The sequence below is a fragment of the Mytilus californianus genome, unplaced genomic scaffold, assembly GCF_021869535.1.
Source record: "Mytilus californianus isolate M0D057914Y unplaced genomic scaffold, xbMytCali1.0.p SCAF_4, whole genome shotgun sequence".
In the NCBI taxonomy this organism is placed as follows: domain Eukaryota; kingdom Metazoa; phylum Mollusca; class Bivalvia; order Mytilida; family Mytilidae; genus Mytilus; species Mytilus californianus.
Window position 1 is genome coordinate 77,938,039 of NW_026262690.1, and position 20,519 is coordinate 77,958,557.

The following is a 20,519-nucleotide window of genomic DNA, read 5'->3' on the forward strand; positions in this document are numbered from 1 at the left end:
AACCATAGAATTGACCACAGATATCATCCAATAAATAAACTGTTAACATAGAGATATGTCTCACCTTTATGTTATTTTGATAGTATAATGCAAATGTTGAAATTAAAATGGCAGTTCTTTAACATATATGCTATGCAGAACATTCAAAGTCAATTCCTTATGACTGAAAGTGCAAGGCCCAATAACCTCTGTTGTAAATGCCAATACAACTGCATACCAAATATCATTGACTTATCATAAGTGGTTCCCTTTAAACTGACCCAATCACATACTGTAACATGTAAACAATAGACCATGACTGAAAGGGAGGGCTGAATAATCATCAAGGAAATAAAATATGCCAATGCTAATACAACTGTATACCAAATATCATTGGCCTACCACTTATTATTTCCCTTACACTGACGTAATCACAACTTTTAACATATAAAATCAGCAAAAGTTTGAAAGTTAAAATATGCCTAATCACAAACTAGTTCATGTAGACTAAGCAAAGTCAAAAGACAATGACTGAGGGGAAGGGGCAAAATAATCTCCATGGAAATGAGATGTGTCAATGCTTATACAACTGCATACCAATTATCATTGACATACCGCTAATGGTTCCTCTTAAACTGACTTATCACAAAAAGATATATTGTTGATGCTGCCGCTGGAAACAGCATGCCTAAGCATCACTTTTATGACTTCATCAAGACGAGATAAAAATAGAGTTACATGACATATTGCATAAGAATCAATATTGAATTACCTCCAGAGAAGCATGAACCATATGCTTATATGCCATGTAAGATGGAAAGTTCATCAGGAATACTTTGGTTACAAATGTAAGTAATTTTTCTTTCTCCTCTGAAGTCCATTTCTCTGGTTCTTCATTGTCATCTTCCTCTTCTGCTTGCATTTTTTCATCCTTCTGTTCTTCTTCTTTGTCTTCCTTTTTCTTGTCTTTCTCATGATTGTCAGGTAGAGTTTGAATGGCCCTAATAGCGACACTCAGGATAACTTGAACCATGTTATTCAACTTCTCAAAATTTTTCAGTGTTTTAAAACAACACATGCATTGCCTGTAAAGAACAATTTCATATTTACTTTCTACCAAATAACTTCATTAAAGTTTTAAATTAAAGTATTTTGAATAATTCACAGTCAATAAGAAGTATGAATTGCAAAGTAAATCCCAAAGAAAAATATATAACAGAAACTGTCACCTTTAGACCATTAGAAGAATGAACTACAAACAGTACATGTATTTATTTTCATGCAGCTGAAGACTAAATCAAATCACTTTAGGTCATTGAGTTCAAGATAGTGCAAATCTTGATGGGTTAGAGAAAGTTGGCAATGAACCCACAAATATCTTTCTTACAAATACTTTGATGCATGTATTGATATTTTAAGGCCAAAAATAAAATTAAAATTGTTTGATATTGCCTACCTACCAACCTAAAAAGCAGCCTACCTGGAAAATTTTATGACACAAATCGATTCAATTTTTTTTTGTGCCATTACGTTGTTTTCGTGTCTAAAATATTAACTATGTTGTTGGCCAACAAAAGGATGATTAAGACATGTCATACAGTGAATATTTCTGAAGACTGCATTAACAATGTCAGACCCTGAGTTTCCGCCATGCATCTTTTCCATTACATCATTTGCAACTAGTACTAAATACAAAGCTGAAATCTATCATTTTCACAAGAAAACATGGAATAAATATTTTAATGAGATTCTAGAATCTTTTCACTTAAAATGTGTTCTTTGGGTTGCTGTCTAACTGACATATATACCCCACATCTCCTTTTATTTGTTGAGTAGCTAAATTTTGTCATTATTTCTAGAAAATGTGTACATTTTCATTAAAATGGTATCAAAGTTAAATAATAAAAAATGAAATACAAACTTCTGAGGCCACAGGTGGACATAAGTTACAAAGGAAAATATTTCGTTTTTATTCAGCTGACATCCGCTGACTTGACTTCTTTCTTCATCTGAAAAGAAAAAAATTCAGTCATTACCTTATAAATTGAAATCTATTATACAATGTTGGTAACAAGACATTTCGGCACCCAGACAAATCGGCACCCAAGTCCAAAGACATTTCGGCATCCATTTTGGACATTTCCGGATCCGGACATTTCGGGACCAAGACAATTCGGCACCTCATTTTTTTAAATATATATATTAGGAAAAATAAAAGAATTGTTACAGTAATATTATAATCCGTAGATAAAATATGCAATACAAAATTTGAAATCATCATTGAATTAAATCCTAAATGATTGTGTAATAGTAAAACATCATTTAATTAAATCATAATTGATTGTAAGATATGACGGTGTTTGAATAAACATCATTTAATTAAATCATAATTAATTGTAGTTATGTATTAATCAGTATTTTATGTATAAATCTGATAATTTCTCAATAGAGACAAATGAGAGATCAAAAGTGTATAGCTTGTGTTTCAGCTTGTGTTCTTGTTTGATCCTTACATCTGTAAAGACAACACAATACCTGAAAACTATATTTTATTGTTTTCATATTAAAAGCCATAAACATAAAAGCGCGTGCATGCCATAATGAGTAAAAACCCAGAAACATATATAAGGGTCAAAACTTTTGAATATCCTTTTCTTACACAATGTCAGACGACAGTTGTATACAGTGCCACAATGTTGTCCGCCCTAGACAGGAAGCTTTACAATGTGGTGGCTGTCAAAAGTGGCAACATAGAACATGCAACACTGGTAGGTGGCTTTTAGATATTTTTAATTATTATATAAATTGTTATAAAATAGTTAGCCCCAATTCTCCTTTCATACTTTTCATTTCCATACAGGAGTCAATTCCGATAGAGCTAGTAGCATTTGTACATAAGGGAGTATAAGGAAATTTTTCATCATTGCCAAATTAACAGTAGTATTAGAAATCCCCTTATAAATGCAATTAAATTATGTGTTGTATTGTTATAAATGTCTTGTATGTCGGTTAAAAGCTCATTAGAGCTTATGTTGTCTTTGTTTGTATACCTTGCCGACTCTTAATAAAGCTTATTTATTATTATTTATTATAATTATTATCTATAAACTGTTGAAAATATTTATAATAAATATAATAAATAAATATTATTAAATGATTAATATGCTACATGTATTTTATTGATTTAGAATACTATCGGAATAGAACTATGCATTACATTAAAACTAGTACATGAATGGTGAAATCTATAAAATAAATGTTCATGTATCAGAAAAAAGAATACACACAAATAAGACAGCTATCCAAATGACTAAGCTGCAATACAGTCTTCACAAATAAACAACAAAAAGAATAAACCACTTCATAAGATACTTCTTTGAAGATACCATATACAATATTGACAATAATGTCATAAATAGTGCAGGAATTAAATTGGTAATTTGTAAAAACAGTCCTACATAATCGCTATATTAACACTAAACTTGTAAATTGAGTTCATACCTATACATATATCAGTCCCAGGTAATTTTAATTTTTGGTTTACCATATTTTGATCAAGGATAAAATAATTGATTTTATCTTTATAAGGTGCCAATTTGTCTATGTTAGATGCCGATTTGTCTAGGTGCCGATTTGTCTGGGTGCCGAAGTGTCTTTCTCGGGTGCCGATTTGTCCGGATGCCGATTTGTCTGGGTACCGAACTGTCTAGAATTCTACAATGTTCACATGCATCATACTTAAATCTAGTCCATAGGCTGATTGATTTAGTACTGCTTAACATCTAGTGGCAAATATATCATGCATATTTAGGAGGATTACATGTAACAAGTGACTAAGTCTTCATACAACCCTTTAATTATTTTTAAATTTTTTTATTTTAATCCATCACCGCATCTGTGGTCACATGTTCACGACGAATGCAGGAGGTTGTGCCCCGGCCGAGACAAACCAGACTTTAAAATTGGAATTTGCTGCTTTTTCATTAAGCACACTGCATAAATAGCAAAGACTGGTTGGCTTCGAGTTAGAACAATGGTGACATGTTTTCCTGCAGAATGTAACCTTGTAAACTATCAAATTAAAAATCCGGTTCAGCATGTCAGTCTTGAACAAAGCAGGGTTAATATTCATATGGCATTAATATGTTCCCGTCTTGAATATGCATTGAAATAGAAAGCTTTATACAGATAGTTTATGCTGCCAAAGCCATATTGTTATCCCTTTGTCTCGCATTCTGCAACTTTCGTCACAGGCTTACAATCACCTGTTTTACTTACCATTGAATTCATGTTGAAAGTCTGTATTATGAAGGTTTTACTAAAAGTATCACATAAACTTGAAATTATCAATGTTTTATGAAAATGAGGTCTCTGTAAGATGAACCATGCCACACAGACATGTACACCTTACAATCATTCCATACACAAACTATTTTGATCAGGGTTTGCCCTAGCTTTGTGGCGATTAAAAATCATGATTGGAAAAAGAATTTGGCAAAAGAAATATAACATTCAACTTCGTCATCTGTTTAATTTTGTTTCAGGTTTCTTGGGACTATATGAAGATTAGACAATACTCCGATTTCACTTTGAGCTCACATCGATATTGTCAGAAAGTCAATACCGGGGTAATCAGCTGATTGCAATTGATAGCAATCAGCAACAATTGACTAATTAATAAAGGTGGTTATTACATTTTTGAATGGAAATGTGGTATAAATTGGCGTCACATTTCACCTAAATCAGTGATTTTTGCTAGTGCTCGTCATTTTCGACAAATACGAAAAGATTTTCGAATGACGAAAGTTTTTCAATTCAATTTCGTCACTTAAAATTTATAAAGAATAAAAATTTTCGTATAAAATTTTCCTATAATTTTACCTAGATACATGTGTCTGACAAGTTTATGACCCAAAGCTAATTAATGGTTTCAACAGATGTCATGAACTGTTCGTATAGATAATCCGTTTATCCAATAATTGGGTCATTACCGGTTCTCATAAATAATCCATTTAAGTAATCATTCAATCAACGGGAAACATTAAAGTCCGCTTGGATGCTATCATGAGTAGACTGCTCATAATTAGACAAACAACTCAAATTTCTCAAAATGCTTTTGGTTGTTATAAATAGCCAAACAGTATGAACTCCACAATTATTCACGTTTGTTACGTTATGATCTGCCATTATTACAAATTTCTTCACCTCATCAACTGACCCGGGGTCAAAGGCTCCGGCCAAAGTTCAAACCAGTAACAAGAATCTGAAATCTAGATCAGATCGTCTTCAGAACTCCAAATTTAAACCACAATGGTCAAAGATTTTCCCATGCATTTACTTTGATGCAGATACCAATGTATGTACTGCCAAGACTGCAAAACAGCCAAGATGATTAATTCATTCACAATTGGATGTCAGACGATGTTAAAAGACAACATCCAAAAACACACCAAGAGCGCAGACCATAAAAAGGCCGTGCAAACCAAGATCATGAGAACTGACTGGGACCAAGGCATTGCTACAGCCAACAAACATCACGAGAAGGAGGTGACCACGGCTATGTTCAACATTTTCTGGATGGCAAAACACAACCTGTCCACATCACTTTACAATAATGTCAATGACCTATTTGAGTTCCATGTATGTTGTGATTGTCTGCTTTGTTTTGTTTTAATAAAAATTGCCTTCGTCCCTCCCTTAATAAAATTTTAACGAAATTCTATCATGTTCCAAAATTGTATGAATGTGTTAATGACGAAAATGCAGAATACGGGTGTATGTCCATGAGATTAAAATATTGCACGAAATGTCTTGATATGGGGTAAATTGTCAATGAGACAACAATTATTCTCGTAACGAACTTGAAAGAAAAAGTTTATATTTGGTAAACACCGATGATTCAATGATATAACAGAAATATATGTTTTAAGAATGACGAAAATTCCGAAATTCGTATGAATGTCCAAGAGATAAATAAAATGAAAGAAAAGTGTTGATAAGTGGTAATTGCTGATGAGATAAAAGCAAAATGTAAATTATTATTTAAAATAATTATGTCCAAGTGATAACTATGTTACGCATAATTTTATATTATTCTACTCCTGAAATCCCTTCTGAGGTTCAGGATAGTGGTAACTTTCTATTTGGTGGCAATCTTATCGAGGACAGTTCTAGTCAGAGGTCAAATTTTGAGAGTCTTAGGGTCAAGTTCATTGATCAACTGGTCTTGAATCTCCAGAGTGGTTTTCCTTCTCAGCAGATTTTCCAGAGTTTATCCATCTTTGACCCCCAGTTTGTTCACGGTGTTGGTAGTCAGGAGTTGCTTTCCTATAGCAAGGAGCAGGTAGATTTTCTTTGCAGACATTTTGGCCAGGATAAGGGTAGTCACAATGCTCTGATTAGTAAGGTCCATTTCAGGGAGGAGTCGTTGATGTTCAAGCAGGTCTTAACAGGTTACAAGGATGTTAGGATGGAAGGTGCTTTGTCTTCACTTTTGTGTAAGGATTCCTTTGCAGTATACTATCCTAATGTGGCCAACTTTCTTTCCATCTGTCTTGTTTCTGCTTTATCTTCAGTTGATTGTGAGAGGGGTTTCAGTAGGTACAATCTCATTAACACATATCTCAGGAACAGGTTGAAGGTCTCATCTGTCAACACCCTTCTCAAGATCTGTCTCCATCCTTCTGATTTGAGGTCTTTTAGGTTTAAATTGCTTTTGAGTAGTGGTGTACAGGAGGATTTTGTTTTACTAGTGATTCTGGTGTGAACAGTGAAGTTTAAAGTAGTTAGACCTAGTTGTCATAGAATGTTTAGCAACTCTCTTTTTATGCTAATAGTAGCTTTTAGGTAGATCAAATAGTTACTATTTTTATGTGATTGTGATATATATATATATGTTATTTAAGCATGAACACTGTTTTATTTTAGTATTTATTGTTATATCTGTATCAGTTTACTCATGAAATACTGAAAGAGAAAATAAAATAGAATACTAAACATGTAACAATGATGTGGTTTTATATTTATTTAAACGTTTATGAATTTATTGCCTTAGTCCTAAGCTGGTTTCCAAAAAGGTCATTTTTTGTCTTCCGCAAAAGTGACTAAAGGTCTCAAAATCCTAGCTGAAACCCTGCCTAAATGATTGTTTTCACAACTTTGATAACAATAATTGTTTTGAAGTGGGTACTTCACAATCGTTTTAGCAGCGCACCTTTTTAAAGCATGGTTTTACATCTCAAATTTTACTTTGACGATGGTTTGGAAAAGAAAACTATTTTAAAGAAGATGTTCAAAAGTAACACATATCTCTGATTTTATTATTTGTCCTTTAACTAGGCTGGAAGTATCCAATAAACTGATTGAAGATGAATCCAGTGTTTCCTGAAGTCAAATTTTACAGTATTAAATTCTAATGAAGTTCAAGAAATTTTTGTTCTGATTGAGTGTTCATTTATTACAATGTAAGATATAAAAAAGATATGTAGAATTATGATAAATGAGACAACGCTGCAGCAACTTGAATTTTATTGTTAGAAAGAAGGAAAACAAGTCCAAATTAATAAATATATTAAAGTGGGTTGTTGAAAAAAAACATCATTTTGGGTAAAGAGGTGGTGGGAAAAAAATTGACCCAGGGGATTTTCTCGCTGTGTTGAAGACCCATTGGTGGCCTTGGGCTGTTTTATGCTCTTTCATCGGGTTGTTGTCTCTTTGACACATTCCCCATTTCCATTCTCAATTAATTTTATGATAGTGATCCTATCACTTATAGTAAATGAGAAACAGAATAGACCACAAGATCTTAGCATTGACCAGTGAACCATTAAATTGAGGTCAAGGTCATATGAACCCTACCAAACAGACATGCACACTGTATAATCATTCCATACACCAAATATAGTTGGCCTATTGCTTATAGTATCTCATAAACTATCAAAATTATGAAAAGGTATCATTAACCAATAAACCATGAAAATTAGGTCAAGGTCATATGAACCCTGCCAGACAGACATGTAAACCTTACAATCATTCTATACACCAAATATAATTAACCTATTGCTTATAATATCTGAGAAATAGACAAAACCACAATAACTAAAAGGTGTCTAATGAACCATTAAAATGAAGTCAAGGTCAGAAAAAACCTGCCAGATGAATATGTACACCTTACAATCATTCCATACACCAAATATAGTTGACCTAATGTTTAAAGTATCTGAGATACGAACTTGACCATGTAACTTTAACCTTGATCATTGATTCACGAAATGAGGTTGTGGTCTGGTGAACTCTGCCAGACAGACATGTACACCTTACAATCATTCCATACACCAAATATAATTGACCCATAGCTTATAATATCTAAGCAATATACAAAACCCCAAAAACTAAACAGTGTCTAATGAACCATGAAAATAAGGTCAAGGTCAGACAAAACTTGCCAGATGGACATGTACACCTCACAATCATTCCATACACCCATTAAAGTTGACCTAATATTTACATTATCTGAGATACGAACTTGACCATGTAACTTTAACCTTGATCACTGATCCATGAACTGAGGTTGAGGTCTGGTAAACCCTACCTGACGGACATGTAAATGATGCAAGGAACATATTTACCAAATATACAGTAGTTATTCTATTACTCATAATATGTGAGTATTTCACTTGACAAAAAAAAATGTAATTCTTTTTCAAGCAGTCACTGAACAATGAAAATGAGAACAAGGTCAATGGACATATGACAGATAGAAACTTTGTAAAATAAGGACAAGGGTAAGGGTTATATGACAGACAGAAACTTTGTAACATTCTACTCTGAAATATAAATCTTTATACAAATAGCATGAATCGTTTATGCAGTCGTCGCTGACAAAAACCTAGAAAGTGATTAAATCCCTTCAGTCTTCCATTCTATCAGTGTTTATTTTCAACATTTATTTCAAATGAAAAACACAAAGAAGTAAATTGTACCAACATACAGATAATCAGTTTATTAACATTAATTACTCCCTTCAGTTATACTTGATTATGAATAAGTTATAAAGTACTTGTTGAAGTTATGGAAATACTAGCAATATACATGTACTGTACATCCACTCATACACAATAATATATATAATAATGCGTTTCAATATTAAGTATAAGTGCATAGTACTACAACAATACAATAGGTTTTGCTCGTTGTTGAAGGCCATACAGTGACCTGTAGTTGCTAATTCCTACATCATTTGGTCTCTGGTGGAGAGTTGTCTCATCGTCAATCATAACATTTTCGTATTTTTATAATTAATTCACAAAAAAATAACAATATAATTGACAATGTAGTACATGTATTACAGACAATGCTGGCCAGTAATTTGGCTCATCCTGTAAGTTAGTCCATTCAACATTATGTTGACAAAGTAATTTATCAGATTTGAGAGTACTTGTGCAAAATCTGTTCAAACTAATTGTGCTGAGATAATATACAAGTATTTAAAAATAAACTGTTGACACAGAGATATGTCTCGCCTGTTGGCATAAAATTCCGAAAAAGACAATCTGATAGAAGCAACATTGCTTATCAATTCAAAGTCACTGGACCAACAAGTGGGTAGGGCCTTCGAAATGGTTGACAAACTGAGATGTACAGACAGCAATGTAACTTTATAGAAAATATTGTCTATTGTAAGTAGTTCCTATCAAACTAACTTAATAAGAAAACTTGACATTGAAAATTGTTAATTGATTGAAAGTCACTGGACCATGACCTAGGGGGCAGGGCCTTGAAATAGTTGTCGAACTGATATGTACTGATAATAATACAACTTTATAGAATATATCATTGATCTATCACAAGTAGTTCATATCAAACTAACTTAAGCAGAAAACTTATAATTGAAAATGGCTAATTAATTCAAAGTCACTCGATCATGGCCTAGGGGGCAGGGCCTCAAAATAGTCGTCAAACTGATATGTACTGATAGCAATGCAACTTCACATAAAATATCAATGATCTATCACAAGTAGTTCCTATCAATCTAACTCAAGCAGAAAACTTAACATTTAAAATTGCTTATTAATTCAAAGTCACTCCATCATGGCCTAGGGGGCAGGGCCTCAAATTTGTCGTCAAACTGATACATGTATGTACTGATAGTAATTGCAACGTCATACAAAATATCATTGATCTATCACAAGTAGTTCCTATCAAACTAACTTAAGCAGAATACTTAGTTAACATTGAAAATGGTTAATTAATTCAAAGTCACTTGACCATGGCCTTGGGGGCAGGGCCTCAAAATTGTCGTCAAACTGATTATGTACTGATAGTAATGCAACTTTATACAAAATATCAATGATCTATCACAAGCAGTTCCTATCAAACTAACTTAAGCAGAAAACTTAATAATTGTTGACGCCGTCATCGCAGCCGTCGCTGGAAAAGCAATCCCCATGTCTCGCTTTACATGTGACAAAAAACAGCTGTATTGGTTAATCAATTTGATTCTCTTTTCACAAAATAAATGGAAAATGTGTTCATGTGATACAGATGATGCCCCCTGCTTGCATATAATGTTATAAAGGGGCATAACTCGAGAACGGTAAAAGTGACGCCATCCAAATTTGAACTTGATCTATGTTTTGTGGTAATAAGCATTGTGTTTGGTTGCGGCAAACTAAAGTTAGAGAACGGAAAACCAATTTCAAGATGGACGGACGGACAAGGGTAACACTTAATTCCCCCTTCTGCTGATGGCAAAGGCATAAAAATATTACATCAAAAATTGTTCCTCAGTTATACTGAATTGTTCAGGACTTACAAAAATGTATGTGTCTTTTGTAAGATCTATTTGTGAACAGTCTCTGTCCTCAAAAAACTGCTATTTGTTTCATAAATCCGTTTGTATCCGAAAAATATTGCCAGCCTCAGTTTGGATCAGTTTCAAGGAGATACATATCATGTATATATCAAAAAAGTTGATTTCATTTTCATATTGACATTTATCCTGTTTACTTTTTTATTATCTTCCAATCAAAGATGAAATATAAAAAATATGGATATAAGGCTGTTCAAATTGAAACGTTCTATTTTTAAAACAAAAAAGTAGGTTGAGCTTTTTACAGCATTTGGGTACAAGTCAAATCAGTTTTCTCAAAATTCATGATATTCTATTAATAATGTTTTAAAAACTTATATCAATTATAAACAATAACCTGTTTGTTATGTTTACAATTTTCAGGTAGTTTTTAATCTTTTATTATTAAAAAAAAAAAAGTAAAAAAGAACCCATTACACAAGATGTTGTTTAATCCACAGATGAGGATAAAAACTAATTTAATCATTGACACCTCGAGTGAAAATATTTAAAAAATCATGAAAAATGGAGTCTTCAATAACTTACTTGCAAAACATAATGTTAATTGTGGTTGCCGAAATAACCAGGTCTCGATTTGACTATAACGGGTGCCGAAGTGACTAGAATTCCAGGCATACTTTTTTTGGTGTGACATAAAATTTCAATTACAATGAAAATTATTTAGAATAGTTTTTTCCTAGTTTACTTGATTTTCCATTCATATACCATCATAATTCAAACACCAAAACCAATCACACTAAGCAAGCCTTGAAGTACAAGTGTATGATTGTACCTTATGATATGGCTTATCTTCAAAGACAATAATTCAACTTTTTGACAACAGCACCCCAAGTAATTATAACAAAGCTTTAAACAAGTTGAATTTTACAGGACAGCATCGTTTTGTTGCTGAAATATTCAAAAGATTTGGCAATGAATAGATTTTTAAAATTCTTTATCCTCTACTTTGACACTAATGTTGTCGAAGTGGTTGGGTTTCTTAGCTTTTGTGCCAAGATCAGATATTATTATATTAATCGACTTTCGGATACTGCAATATTTTTGTCACCGCTTCTGTATGACATAGCATCTTCTACACTATTTGTGCATGTCAATGATACTCATTTATTTTACTTTGTATGTACATAGATATCATGGAAATATTATGGTTTGGTCTGTGGAGAGACTGTTCGCATGGGTATAATACGGACAAAGAAAAACACTTACAATTGTCAAGTAAAAATACCATATCACTACAAAGGTCGCACATGGTGACAGTTATTTCGCAAATGGCTTCAATATTGGAAGCATATAAAGTAGTTTTCTCTATTAAATAACTTCACATGTTGAATTGTCGGCATTTTACATTTGCTGGTGTCCCGCCATATTGTTTTGGATTTTATTGAGCAGACTTCCGGTAATGTTGGTCGGGTTCCTTGCTGAGATTATGGCACTTTTCTTCCCCGTCGACTGGTTCTTCGCCGCGATAAAAGGGGGAGTAAACGTATTTTTCCTACTCTTCTTTTTTTCACGGAAAATACCAACTTGTTTTATTTCGGTTATCACGAGCTCCAATATTACTCTGTAAATAAATTTTTGAACGTTAGCTAGGACCAATACAGGTGTTAGATTTAATTTGATAAAAAAAAACTGGAAAAAGTCTTCCTATTTTTCAATAAAAAATTACCGAGCCTCTTCAGTACTGTAGTAGTGCTTCTATTTTAATGAACTTAATGTATTGATATGTGGAATTATTTTACGGGTTGTTTGAAACAAAGTTTTTAAGAGAAAATATAGTAAATGGGGTACATGCATATATCATTTAGCCTATTTTCAGATTTTTTTTAGTAATTTAAACTGTGACATTTTTATTGATAATAATCAAACACACTTCCTTATCATATTGTTATGATATATCCGCTTATTGTGAGCGTGTATATGTAACAACGAAAGGTTCTTTACTTACGTGAATTCATATGATTCATATGGCAATGCTCGTTTTATTGATAACAGTTCCATAATCCGAATTTACCATCCGGCTTCGTAAATTTTATGGACACCATCACGAATTGGTTGATCTATACGATATGTCTGTGTCTTAACTTACTAATGACATTTTTACCACGTCTTAGATTGTGGTTTAAAATCTATGTCGTCTGTCTGCTAAGTACCGAACGTGACCTATTCCCGAATATGACTGTTTTGCCGAGTGTGAATTTGCATTGCTATACGACGTGTCTCGGTATTTTAATAATCCAACATTCATGTATTTATTTATGATGTTTCTGTTTTGTTTTCGGTTGAATAATGTGTTATGTCTTATCGTTTGTAGTCCAAATAATTATAAAATAGCCTTTCAATACCGTCATTACCATGACAATTGTTTGGACTAGTATTGTGAAAATAATTGAATTTCAAAATTATATATTCGTTACAAAAATACGTCACTGTTTGTGATGTCCTGTGATGTCTGTCGTTAATGGAAGATGTTCGTTGTTATTCTGCGGTTTGCATGTTGTATCGACTATTATATTATTTATTTGTGCGTTTCTCTGTGATGAGTGTTCTTGCGTGTGTTTGTGCTGTATTTCTGTCACGTAGTGTTGTCATTTTAGCGATATTTTTTAACATTGCCATATAAGCGGGAGGTTTGGCTAGCCATAAAACCAGGTTCAACCCACCATTTTTTCTTATAATGTCCTGTACCAAGTCAGGAATATGCCGGCAGTTGTTATCAAATAGTTCGTTTCTATGTATGTTTTTGTTGCACTTCAGTGTTTCTGTTGCTCCCGTTTGTTTTCCTCTTATATAGTTGATGTGTTTCCCTCGGTTTTAGTTTGTAACCCGGATTTGTTTTCTCTCAAACTATTTATGACTTTTGAACAGCGGTATACTACTGTTGCCTTTATTCATGATGCCGAGATCATTATATATGTCTCTGCCGTTTTGGATAAGATGTGTTCATTTATGACGTAAAATCCCTATACGCATTTGACACAACCCAAGACAAAGAAAAAAAAGCCTTCTACATGGAGAAATATCACAAACACACCTGATTGCCAGTTTAAACGTATACTTCTTTCTATTATCTCTTTTATTCATATCAAACGAGATGTCGAACACACTAAATATGTATATTGAGGAACACAGATGCGGGATAATGTTGACAAATTACTGATCGTAACAGGCAATTACTGTCATATTTTAATTAGAAAATAGAACAAATATTTCCATTCTCTATTCTATACATATATTTAGACATACACAAGGCACATCAAATTATTTGTTAGATAGTCTGGCAGAAATAATATATAACTTTGGCAACTGAACAAATTGGATGGACTGCAAAACAATGTCGATAAAAATACAGACTGAGAAAAAGTGAAGTATAAAAATAAGGAGATATGTTCTAATTTAATAAGCGACCAAACATCATAAAGTAAGCAAGTGCAGAGATTTAATTTAGTTAGATTTATGGAAGTGGGATGCGACAAATTTCGTGAAAGCGAAAACGCGAAATCGCGTGTGCAAAAACACAGATACGCAAAAAGCTCAAACGCGAATTCGCGAAATCGAAAACGAGAAAACGTGAAAAAGTGAAATCAATTTCATTTCGTGTATTCGTATTCGCGTTTTTGCATACGAGTTTTCGCACTTCGCATCTTGCGATTTCGCGTGTGTCAATCACTGCCCTCTTCTGTCAACTCATCTTGTATTTGATTGGATAATGATTGATTGATTGTTGGTTGCTTAACGTCCAGTGGCAAATATTTCATGCATATTCAGGACGAGAACAAGTTAACAATAAATACAAAACGTAGGTTCTGTAATAGATTAAGGGATTTAGGTCGGAGAAATTTAGACTGCCACGGGAAATGAGAGTATATTGGATGGGACAGAAATTTAGCCTTACAACAGGTCACCTACGGACCCCTCAAAGAGTTGTTAGAAGGGTTCTTAACGTGCAAAGAGCGTGGCACCCTCTTTAAACGAGGCATCGGATTTAACGTCCCCATTCTGACCGGACGTGGCTGCAAATTTGTACATCCCGCACAGCCAAACGGACGTCCCACTTTGGCGAGGGTTTTACTGCCGGTCGGAGGAAGACCAATGGTGACCATACTTCTATTCCCCATTTACCCTTGGGGGGTATTGGACAATGATAAACAATTTGAAGATAACCTGACTGTTTTAATTCAACTTGATAAAATTATCGTTAAGGTAAAAGATCTGTAAATTTGCTATGTTACAGATTTTGGTAAAATTTGGCATACAACTTTGACTAATCGAACTATAACGTAAAATCCAGAAAATAATGCATTTATCTCTTTTAATTTTTTGAAATATTTCAGATTGAGATTTTCAAAATTGGCGAAAATTTGTACAGAAAGCACATAACATTCGGCGGAAAACGTTCTTAAGTTTGTCTTAAATAATCATAAAATCTCCAATCTTAAATCCATAGATCTTTTCTTAAAAAAATGATATGTTATTGATATTTAAATTTCCGTTTTATTGAAATAAAATAATCATTTGGTCACCGACTTCTTTTTTGGTCTATTAACCAATTAGTTACCTAGTTGGTGTGAAAAGCGTAAAAAATCGACCATACAACGAGATGACGTTACGATTATTTCGACGTATTGTGGTATTTTTTCACATAGAACACCATTTTGAATGATGTACCGTTAAAACAAAGTCGGTGACCCTATTATTATTTTACATCATTAAAACGCAAGTTACTGTATCAACAACATAAAGTTTTTTAAGAAAAATCTATGGATTTGAAATCGGAGAGTTAATGATTTTAAGACAAATTTGAGAACGTTTTCCGCCGATTTTATGTGAAAGAATTCAATCAATAATATTTCGTATGATAAAAGAGATAAATTAATTATTTTTTCAATTTATAGTTGTAGTTCAAAGAGCCAAAGTTGTACGCAAAATTTTAAAAAAATCTGTGACATAGCCCATTTACTGTAACTTGACCTAAAAATGTAAATGATTTCTGCATTACAAGTCTTTATAGATTCTTTATACCCAATGGTTTAATAAGGAAAAAAAAACCACAGTAAAAATATATCAAAATAGTAAAGAATTTAAACTATTCATTATCATCCATTATCTCTGAAAAATATATTAAAGATATTTTAAATCGAAAATGAAATTAGTTTTAGTAAATATCTATCATATAACTCATTTTGCGTTGGAATTTCGTTTAGCCCTCTTGTTATAAATAAAACGAACAAGTGCTACCCGGTATAATTAACAATTAGTTTACATATGTAAGTACTCGTTGTAACAGTTAAAATAAAATATGTTTAAACTAAACAGTTAAAAGTACTTGAACTTAATACTATCCAGTCTGGTTAACTTCAAATTGTTAATCACGATCCAATCAGATAAAAAAATACGAGATGATTGACAGAAGAGGGCAGTGATTGACAAACGCGAAAACGCGAGAGCAAACTCGCGAAAATGCGAAAACGTGAAACCAATTTCATTTCTCGATTAAGCGATTTCGCGTTTTCGGCTTTTAAAAATATTAAACGAAAACGCCACATTGGACCCATCCAACTTCAATATAGATTTGATCTAGTTATGCGAAAACAATTAATGGAATACAAATAGGACATACAGCAACCAACTACAACCACTATATTACAGGTTCCTGCATTGAGACAAGCATACACAGAAATTTAGTTATTAAAGACCCTGTCATGACAAAATATTTAACAATTCAAAAGAGAAAACCAACTGGATCATTGATTCTAACTTGAAACAATAAACGAAAAACAAATACGACAGGTAGCAACCAGCGACCACCACTAACCTCTACATGTATTTGAGCGTTCAATCCCCAACCCAATCTGGGGGCAGTGGTTTAACAGCACAAAATAAACTATAAAAATTAGTTAAAAAAGCATCAAAAGCACGTTATGTATCTATATCACCCAAAAAGATTTTTACACTCCCAAAAACAATTAATTCTACTATTTTCATATGCTTTATTACACGTATTGTATGGGTCTTCAAATGTTCAAAAGAGGCTAAGATGTGGTAGTGACATTAAGAACTACCGTGTATGGTATTTGCGTCATACCACTACTACATTGTTTACTGCTTTGTCAGCTGATACGAACAAAAAACGCTTTGCCAGTACTTGAAGGTTTTTTTAACCTTGAAATTGGCGTATTACGTATCCTTTTATGAATTTATATATTATTTATGAAATGTGATATGCGAATATCCATAACATTTAGACTTTTTGTAAGATTTCTCCCGTTTACACCATTTTTTACAATATGACAAAAGAGACCTGGCCTGGTCAAATGGATCCTTTAATTCGATGTTCCACAGTTTCTCGTTGAAGGAACATTATTTTCTATACTAACGTCTGATGTAACTGACGTATACTGTAAACCAACTTATTTTCGCGACTTTCGCAAGTAGAAAAATATCGCGAATATGTAAAACTTGAATCTGCCCTAATTGAAGTACATCAAGTAAATTTGAAAATCGCCAAATTAAATCGCCGCGAACTGTGCTAGAAAGGGCTAAACGCGAAATAAAAAATCCACGAAAATTAGTTGGTTTACAGTAATTAAAAGTATAGGAAACTATAGGTGGTTCTATGTTGTCAAAATTGATATAGATCTAAACAATAAAGTCATAAAAAATACTAGATTAGTTGATCAATTTATTTTTGGAAAATGCCTTATATGATCTCCATGTTTATCAATACTTATGAACAACCTATGGTGACAGAAAACTGTTATAATACACGTGCACTCATATAAGAGACCGAAAAACGATAAAGTATCACACTCGTTATAGATATTATCATGTTATCACTTTAGATTGTTTTATTTGCTTATATCCCTTTGCTTATAGTCTTTGTTCAGTTTCTCAGTGGCTCTTGAAAAAAAGAGAGGCGAAAGGTGCCAAAGGGATATTCAAACTCATAAGTCGAAAATAAACTGACAACTCCATGGCTAAAAAGAAAAAGACCAACAGTACACAAAACACACCATAGAAAACTAAAATAAAAAAGAATGAGCGACACGAACCCCACCCAAAACTGGGGTAATTTCAGGTGCTCCGGAAGGGTAAGCATACCCTGCTCCACATGTGGCACCCGTCGTGTTGCTAATGTAAGTACAAACCTGGTGTCTTGAAATTGATTGGCCCGCTTTATGACACAAAGCTTAAACCTTAGTAGGTTTGATTTTCAATAGTAACATCCATAAACTCATGTCTATTGTGTGTTTTTACAAAATTGAAATACCCGTGAGCATAGCAGATAAATTTATACCCTGATTCCTAGTTTTATAGACAATGCAAAGCCCATGTTTTGCACCGTGAACCCATCACACCTCAAAATAGTAGGAACACTGTGGCATTCTTACAAAACAAGAGATTCTCTGGATGATAAGCTGAAGTATGATCGTTGCTTTAGGAAGGACCAACCGAACCCCTCCCCCCTTTAAGTTGTCAACGTTCATTTGTTCCGCCTAACAGAAGTTCCCAAGGAAACTTTGTTATAAACAATGCGATAATATCTGTTCCCATTGTAGTCAATATTCTATACCCTTTATTACGTTAGGAAATTCCAGAATATTTCTTCCATTTGGAACTAATACTATGAAGGAACTTGTATTTCATGACAAAAGTATCCATTACAACTAATTACAATCTGATCTGATTAAAATTCAGATCTATCTTAACCTACTTCTAAGCTCATATGAGCATTACAAAATCAGAGATCTATATGTTTATTAGATTGAATCAATTATCTCAGATTTGAAATAAAAATATTTTTTCTTCTTTATTTTGGTAGGTGGTTGGTTGTCTTAAGGTAAATCTTACTGTGTCGCATTTATGGAATTCTATAATCCCTGATAATAAAAAAAAACATTCGTATCTTTTCCAGAGTCTGGTCGATTAAGAGCTTGGCATATTGTACATACATCTGTCTAATGTTGAAGACCGTATGTTAATCTCTGTTTAAAAGTCTGTTTTATTATGTAGGGTTGCTGTCTCATTGACGTATACCATACATCTCCTTTCATTTATATACAACAACAAATTAAATCAAATAAGACAAGAAAGAACCACTGAAACCATAAACATTAGGATAACCTAGTGAGGCTAACAAAAAAAACCTACTAAATTCAGGATGACATAACACAATTCTTAAATTTAAATAAGAAAACCGAAAACCGAAAAACAGAAAACTGTATCTTGCCATTTCTGCTTCAGATGTCGCAATCACCCCAGTGTTCATGTTAAAACTACTTCATCAAGAGCTCTAGGTCGAAAGCGAGTATCTTTATCATCGCAATGATTAAAACCAGTTTTTTCATTTCAATCCGTTAGATTTTTTTTTGGCTCTTACTATAGATTGATATCATAATAACTCTCAAAAATATATAATGGTGACTGTACGGAGCACGAAGTAAGACAACTAGTATGCATGGTAAGTTGCACCCCATTTTTTGGTGAGGTTCGTGTTGCTCAGTCTTTGGTTTTCTATTTTGTTTTGTGTACTGTTGTATATAAAAATAAGGAGATGAGGTATGATTGCCAATGAGACAACTATCCACCAAAGTTCAAATAAAGTGGATGTAAGCAATTCTAGGCAACCGTGCGGCCTTCAACAATGAGAAAAACCCATACCGCATAGTCGGCTATAAAAGGCCCCGACATGAAAAATATGAAACAATTCAATTGAGAAAGCTAACGCGGCCTAATGTATAACAAAACAATCAACGAAAAACAAATATGACAGACATAAACCAACGACAACCGCTGAACTACAGGCTCCTGACTTGGGACAGGCACATAAAGAATGTGCATGGCGGGGTTAAACATGTTTGTGAGCGCTCAACCCTCCCCCTAACCTAGGGCAGTGGTGTAACAGCACAACATAAGAACAAACTATAAAAATCAGTTGAAAAATGCTTAATTCATCAGATCGATACAAAGCAGAATGTCTGTTGTCTTTTTCTTTTTAGCCATGGCGTTGTCAGTTTATTTTCGACTTATGAGTTTGAATGTCCCTTTGGTATCCTTCGCCTCTCTTGGTATGAAACCACTAATTCATAGCCCCATTGCTTTCTATGTTAAATTCTGCAATTTCAAGCATTAATGGCTACTTTGTCTTTAGTTCATATAAAGTAACAGTTATTTCATGTCATAACTGTACCTTATCCTGACTTGTGCTGAAAAAATCAACATACCTTTAATTGCATTTTAGAGCGTACTGGTTCCCGGAAGTTTGATAGTACAAAAACAGGAACTTCTGATATGAACAACAGGCCAAATGAGCCCTCCTATTAAAATTTCATATACTTCTTTATTATTCAACAAGGGTTCTACAGTGATCCCAAGTCCCCAAGCTTTCATTTGATACTAAAACTACCCAAATATTCCCACTATTGACAAAGATACAGCTATGCGTAGGAACTATTTTGTTTAAAATATGTACTACTATCTTGTATGTTCTTTCCGACCGGGCCTGAATTAGTGGTTCTATACCTCTTGTAGTAGATTTGTTTAAGACCAAGTGCAACTATCTGAAGAGATATGGTTTGATAATAATGATCCATTAGGCATATTTTTAAAGCTTTTAAAACTGAAAGGACCATAAATTTTAGAATATCACCATTATAAGTCATCAAGCTTCTTA

At 33.3% G+C, this 20,519-nt stretch overlaps 1 protein-coding gene across 2 annotated transcripts in view; it reads right to left on the minus strand.

The window, feature by feature from the left end:
• LOC127698720 (ubiquitin carboxyl-terminal hydrolase 34-like) overlaps positions 1–12,225 on the minus strand; it is an 85,814-nt gene extending 73,589 nt beyond the window's left edge. For both annotated transcript variants that reach the window (XM_052202341.1, XM_052202340.1), the window contains exons 1-3: positions 12,056–12,225; positions 1,901–1,988; positions 752–1,064 (exon numbers count right to left, since the gene is read on the minus strand). In XM_052202341.1, the coding sequence (XP_052058301.1) occupies positions 752–1,064; positions 1,901–1,988; positions 12,056–12,098 (444 nt within the window). In that variant the 5' untranslated portion in view covers positions 12,099–12,225. The remainder of the gene's footprint in view (positions 1–751; positions 1,065–1,900; positions 1,989–12,055) is intronic.
• Positions 12,226–20,519: the final 8,294 nt, after the last annotated feature.